The 7,299-nt window shown below is 33.6% G+C and overlaps 1 protein-coding gene across 1 annotated transcript; it reads left to right on the plus strand.

The window, feature by feature from the left end:
- LOC107627971 lies at positions 556 to 1,725 on the plus strand. The gene is made up of 2 exons (XM_016330777.1): positions 556 to 924; positions 1,540 to 1,725. Exons 1-2 carry the CDS (start codon positions 556 to 558, stop codon positions 1,723 to 1,725), a joined length of 555 nt encoding a protein of 184 aa, XP_016186263.1.

Here is a 7,299-nt window from a genome sequence, read left to right on the forward strand (position 1 = left end):
TATATAAAAATTAAAATCAAAATAATAATCTTGCAATCAATCGCATTTATAATATTTGATCATCACTTAAATTAAAAATGAAATTTTCAAACTCATCAAATTAAATTATTTATCCAAATCAGTTCTGAACCGTATTACTAGGAATTGTGATAAACTTAGTCTAGTTTCTGGATTGACACTAGTTAACATACAATTTTATTTTATTCCTAAATCGCATTCACCACTCATCCAAATCCATAGCAACTCACATCTTCCATGCATATCATAATGCCATTTATTATCTCGACTATGACATGTGTATATCAAAATCAACTACAAAAATTAATTACCAGTATAAAATACATATTGAAATATAAATATATATTATAACGTATTTTGTTATTACATTACATCTTAAAATAATGGTAGTAATTCATTTGATAAAAATTTTAATATAATAATTTTTCATCAAGAGAATTGCTTCCGTTTAAATTTAGTTTTGTCAATTTTTCAGGTGATTTCATCATCAACTTTTACGAAAGCTATGTTACAATTGGTAGTCCATCGTTCTTGGCTATGGACAAATTTCGTTACTCCAAAAATGGGTTTCTTGTAAACGACACATGCATCATTGTTGCCGAAGTTTCTCGCAATGACAATTCATTTGATAGTGAGTTAGGAAGTTTCAAGGGATTGTGCAAAATAGAGAAAGACTATGTTAAACTACTAAAGAAATCATGTTCAAAGTACTTTTCTCTTATTGAAAGCCATAGAAAGAGAAAAAGGAGCCAAATGTTCAATCAACTTTCATTCACAACATTAGGGAAACTCTTGCATTTTCTAAAGACTAAGAAAGTGAAGGACATGAAGAGTGATGATGCTTGTAAGGAGTTACAAGATTTATGGGATGAAGCTGAGATTAGATTTGATGATTTGAGTTTAGGGGTGAGCACGGGTAGCGGGTACCCAATTACTCGTCTAAATCTGAACCGAACCAATTAAATTGGTTCTGGAATCAACTGGTAATCGGGTCCAACCCGAACCAAACTGATAATCTTTATTAGTGATTGGTTCGGATATCGGTTCTGGGGTGCAGAACCCGAACCAACCCGCGAACCCGATCATATATTAATTAAATAAAAAAATAAAAAATATATATATAATTTTTCTATTAGACAAAGATTATTCACTATTAATATGTTTGGATTTTAATGAGTTTAGTTTTTAATGTATTTGGTATTTAACATGTTTGGATTATTTTTATTGATGTTATATGTTTATTGTACTTGTTGAATTTTTAAGATAAAAATTTAGTTTTTTTATATGAATTTCAAAGTTATCGAGTACCCAACTACCCGAACCGAACCAATCCATTCTTAATTGGTTTGGTTTGGTTCGAGTACATGTACAAAAAAACACAAATCCGAACCAAACCGAATCAATTATATTTTGATCGGTTCGATTCTAATTTTACCATGAACCCGAACCAAACCAACCCGTGCTCACCCCTATTTGAGTTGGTTGGAGCCACATGTTAAATCTGCTTTGAGCTATTTTCAGAATGCAACCAAAGTGGAAAAGCATGAGGTTAATGTGGTTGATTTGGAAGAAAAAGTTAATACCCTGAAAGCAGAGGCAATTGCTATAGATGCTGTTCTTGAAACAACAAAGAAAGAATTGGCAATGCTTGAAGAAGGTTTTGTAGAAGTAGATTTGGATGATCAACTAGGATATGGAATACCCTAAACCTTAATTAAGATTAAGATTATATATAAAGATATTTTTGTATTTTGCTTATATTACTAGCTAGGTCTCTCTCATTTTGTAAAATCAGAACACTAATGTCTCTAGGACTTTATAATAATTCTATTATCTAGTATTCTACTTTTGTCAATTATTGAATGTTTAGTAGTGTAACTTGTGTGCCGGATATAATAACTAATTTTTGTCCTATTACTTTTTTCTTATTACATCATAATTAAGAGAAATTTTTCCTTTAACTTTGTTTTCTCAAATAACTTTGTAAGCATTTTGTAGTGATGATGAAAATAAATAAGTCCATCGTATAGATGTAAATTATTAGACTAAATTTAATTTTGACACTATTGTACTATCATTTTAAATAATATGAGTGACTTCTTTTTTTTATTTATAAGATTCCAAATAATTCCTATAGATAGATAGATCAATACATAAATTAAAAATAACAAAAAAAAATCTTTTCCAATTTGAAAATAAAAAATTGTTAGAAAAAAAATTGGGAATCCTTTCCACAATATTCTTAAGCAAAATTTCATACAAGTAAACATGGCCTTGATAATATTAATACACTATATACATAGTTAAATGAGGAGGGAATGAAAATGGGATATATAGTTATGGATGATAATATTCGTACACATGCCTCTTGTTTTTGAAAAACATTATTTAGGAGTTTAATGGTTTTTTTAGTTAAAGCAAAAAATTTAGAAAATCACAAAATTGAAAAAAAAAATGTTGGTCACTTATTACTTGTCTTCGTCTTTGTTTCCGTCGTTATGCAATCAACATGATTAATTAAGGACAACTTGAAGCTTGGATAATTTGGGATCCAGTAAGAAAGATCATCCGAATTCACAGCAGCAAAATAAATTGACAATCCTTCTTCGAATTATTCGTCCTCTTCGTCATCACCTTCACGATATAACCTAAGGTAAATCTCCATCGAGATTGACGTCGTGCACCAAAATCGTTCCTAAAATTTTAATTGCACCAATTATGTTTTGACATTAAAAAAATTGCACCATAGTAGTTCCTGACACAGACATTTGGTGACACGTGTCACCTCATAATTTAACCACGTGTAATGGTATGATGACGTGTCGGTCAACGACACGTGGCATGCTGACGTGAATGAGTATGCCACGTGTCACAATGCTATTTTGTCACGTGTCGCAATGCTATTTGTCCATGTGTCATCCACTATGTCATCGTTATATGTGCATCAAAATGGTCCCTTACTTTGCATCAAATGACTCATTTTAGTCCCTGAATTTAAATGTCGTGCACTAAATTAGTCCCTTCATCAGTTTTTTCTCATTTTTTTATAAATTTAAAATTTTCAATATTTTTTTATACACTAATTTTAATTATATTTTTTATTATACATATTTTATAATAAATTTTTTAATTAATAATGTTAACTTGTATCATTAGAGTACATGTTAACTAAAACCAAAATTTTATTATTGTCTCTTGTGTTTATTTGTAGCTGTTTTAAAACTGTTCAAGTCATTGTAGGGGTGTGCATGGTTCAGTTTTTCCATAAACTGAACTGAAACTGCATTAAACCATTTTAAATGGTTTAAAAACTGAACCAAACTGCTTTGTCATATAAGAAACTGGTTTTAAACCAGTTTATAATACAGTGCACCAGTTTAAACCAGTTCATAAAAATAAAACTGGTTTTAATTAAAAAAACCAGTTTAAACTGGTTTATGCCTAAAACTAGTTTTCACACCCTCTCTCTCCCTCTCTTCCTTTCCTCTCTCTTTCTCTCTCTCTCTCTCTCTCTCTCTCTCTCTCTCTCTCTCTCTCTCTCTCTCTCTCTCTCTCTCTCTCTCTCTCTCTCTCTCTCTCTCTCTCTCTCTCTCTCTCTCTCTCTCTCTCTCTCTCTCTCTCTCTCTCTCTCTCTCTCTCTCTCTCTCTCTCTCTCTCTCTCTCTCTCTCTCTCTCTCTCTCTCTCTCTCTCTCTCTCTCTCTCTCTCTCTCTCTCTCTCTCTCTCTCTCTCTCTCTCTCTCTCTCTCTCTCTCTCTCTCTCTCTCTCTCTCTCTCTCTCTCTCTCTCTCTCTCTCTCTCTCTCTCTCTCTCTCTCTCTCTCTCTCTCTCTCTCTCTCTCTCTCTCTCTCTCTCTCTCTCTCTCTCTCTCTCTCTCTCTCTCTCTCTCTCTCTCTCTCTCTCTCTCTCTCTCTCTCTCTCTCTCTCTCTCTCTCTCTCTCTCTCTCTCTCTCTCTCTCTCTCTCTCTCTCTCTCTCTCTCTCTCTCTCTCTCTCTCTCTCTCTCTCTCTCTCTCTCTCTCTCTCTCTCTCTCTCTCTCTCTCTCTCTCTCTCTCTCTCTCTCTCTCTCTCTCTCTCTCTCTCTCTCTCTCTCTCTCTCTCTCTCTCTCTCTCTCTCTCTCTCTCTCTCTCTCTCTCTCTCTCTCTCTCTCTCTCTCTCTCTCTCTCTCTCTCTCTCTCTCTCTCTCTCTCTCTCTCTCTCTCTCTCTCTCTCTCTCTCTCTCTCTCTCTCTCTCTCTCTCTCTCTCTCTCTCTCTCTCTCTCTCTCTCTCTCTCTCTCTCTCTCTCTCTCTCTCTCTCTCTCTCTCTCTCTCTCTCTCTCTCTCTCTCTCTCTCTCTCTCTCTCTCTCTCTCTCTCTCTCTCTCTCTCTCTCTCTCTCTCTCTCTCTCTCTCTCTCTCTCTCCCTCCTTTTCCTCGCTCTCACTTTTTTTCTCTCTCTCTCCCCCTCTTTCTTCCTCTCTCTCTCTCCTTCTCCTCTTTCTTACCCTCCTCTCTCTCTCTCTCTTTTTTCTCTTGCTCTCTCTCCATGTCTTTCCTTTTTCTCCCCTCTCCCTTGCTCTCCCTCCCTTCCCCCTTCTCTCTCTCTCTCTCCCATTTTGTTTCTCTCTCTCTCTTCCTCTTTTCTCTCTCCCTCCCATTTTGTTTCTCTCTCTCTCTCCTCTCCCTCCTTTCTCTCTCTCCCTCCCATTTTGTTTCTCTCTCTCTCTCCTTTTTTTCCTTTTCTCTCTTTCTCTCTCCTATTTCTCTCTCTCCCTTCCCTTATTTCTCTCTCCTCTTCTCTCTCTTTCTTCGCCCTCCTCTCTCTCTTTCTCCTCTTTCTTTCCTTCCCTTCCTTTCTCTCTTTTCTCTTTCTCTCTCAACCTTCTCTCACTCTATATCCCTCTTCTCTCTCTCCTCCTCTTTTCTCCAAAATAAGAGAGAGAGAGAAGGTTGAGAGAGAAAGAGAAGAGGGGGAGAAGAGAGAAAGAGAGAGAGAGAGAAAGAGGAAGAGAGAAGGGAGAAAGAGAGAGAGAAGAGAGAAAGAGAGAGAGAAGAGAGAAAGAGAGAGAGGGATATAGAGTGAGAGAAGGTTGAGAGAGAAAGAGAAAAGAGAGAAAGGAAGGGAAGGAAAGAAAGAGGAGAAAGAGAGAAAGGAGGGCGAAGAAAGAGAGAGAAGAGGAGAGAGAAATAAGGGAAGCGGGAGAGAGAAATAGGAGAGAGAAAGAGAGAAAAGGAAAAAAAGGAGAGAGAGAGAGAAAGAGGAAGAGAGAATGGAGGGAGAGAGAGAGAAAGGAGGGAGAGGAGAGATATAAAGAAAATGGGAGAGGGAAAAGAGGGAGAGAGAGAAACAAAATGGGAGAGAGAGAGAGAGAGAAAAGAGGAAGAGAGAGAGAAACAAAATGGGGGAAAGAAAGAGAGAGAGAGAGAGAGAGAGGGGGGGGGAAAACTAATTTTAGAGTTTAAATAAAACCAGTTTTAATTTGGTTTAAAACTAATCTGAACCATAAAAACTGGTTTTTAATAAACTAGTTTTCATAAAAACTATGGTTTCAGTTCAGTTTTTTATTTAAAAAAACTGCTTTATTTAAAACAGTTTTAGTTCAGTTTCAATTCAGTTCAGTGAAACCAGTTTTTTTGCACACCCCTAAGTCATTGTTACAATAAGTACTTATATTGATTAATAGTGTAATATATGAAAAAGTCGCCTAACTAAGGGCCTGTTCGGATAGGTTCATAAGTGACTTTTTTAACTTTTAATTTATGAAAATGTATAGTATTAATGTCTGGTACAATTTTCAAAATCAAATTTCAACTTTCTAAAAAATTATTTTAGTGCTTAGAGAGAAGTTAAAAAAATGAATTCTCTCATAATAAATTTTTTTTATCACTTTTTTCTTAAAATAAACACTTTTAGAACTAAAAAACCAAATACAAAATAACTTATTTATAAGTTACTTTTAATATAAGCATTTATTGTTTAAGCTATTTTTTCAACAGTAACTTAATTAAGTTGTTTACCCAAACTAGGCCTAAGTTATAGATAAAATGAATTATTATAATCGACAGTATAAATCTATCTTATTAATTTAGTGAGAAGTTAATTATATGGAAAATCGGATATTCTTAAAATGGATGGGAATAATGAATTTATATTAATTAATAAGTGTCTTATCAAGTATTCCTAAAATATTTATTAAAGTGTTAAATATTAAAAAAAATGTATTAATTATTATACTCTTAACTTACACTCTTTATTAAATCAATATCAATATGTCACATAATTTTTTTAATAAAATATTATAGAAAAAATTGTATAATTAAAACTAATATTTTAAAAATATTTTATAAAAACACTTATATTTAAATAACTTGTGAAAAGATAAAATTAAAATTAGTGTATTCAAATATATAATGAGAATTTTAAATTTATAAAAAAAAATGAGAAAAAACTAATGAAAGAACTAATTTGGTGCATGACATTCAATTTCAGGGACTAAAATGAGTCATTTGATGCAAAATAAGGGACCAATTTGGTGCACATGTAAGATGATATAGTGGATGACACGTGGACAAATAGCATTGCGACATGTGGCATATCTAACACATGGCAAAATAGCATTGTGACACGTGGCTAAACCATGAGGTGACACATGTCACCAAATGTCCACGTCATCAAACCACGTCAGCGCGTCGTTAACAGAAAACGAGTCAGAGACTACTATGGTGCAATTTTTTTAATCTCAGAGACGTAATTGGTGTAATTAAAATTTCAGAGACGATTTTGGTGCATGACGTCAATCTCGGAGACCACTATGGGATTTACTCTATAACAATATCCTCCTAAACATGATTATAATAAAAATTAAAGCACTCAAAATATAAAAGTAGGAGTTAATTATTCAATTGCAACCACCATACCTATTAAACAATGTAGCAAAGAGAATGCCTATTAGGCTATTAGTGAATAAAACATTCTCTTTGGTACATTGTTTTATCAGTGGTAGAGAGTTAATAGATTTCAAGGGTGTGCCTATTAATTTCTAGCTTCTAATGTTTGTTTTCTAATGAAATTACGCCAAACTTGCATTGCTATTTGATAGTTTCTTGTGATGTTATCATTCAAAATGATCTTCTGTAATTAATTAATTTTTTTAAATGGCATTAACTTATGATAACTTTGTATTGGTTTCATTAAACTAACAATTTCATTAATCAATTTGTAGTTAAGTGTTTCTTGTGTTACACGTGCAGAATTGTTGCTGAGGATTTTAGTGAAAGAGGGAGAAGGTTTTGTAATTAGATA

This window comes from Arachis ipaensis, chromosome B02 (genome assembly GCF_000816755.2).
Source record: "Arachis ipaensis cultivar K30076 chromosome B02, Araip1.1, whole genome shotgun sequence".
NCBI lineage: Eukaryota > Viridiplantae > Streptophyta > Magnoliopsida > Fabales > Fabaceae > Arachis > Arachis ipaensis.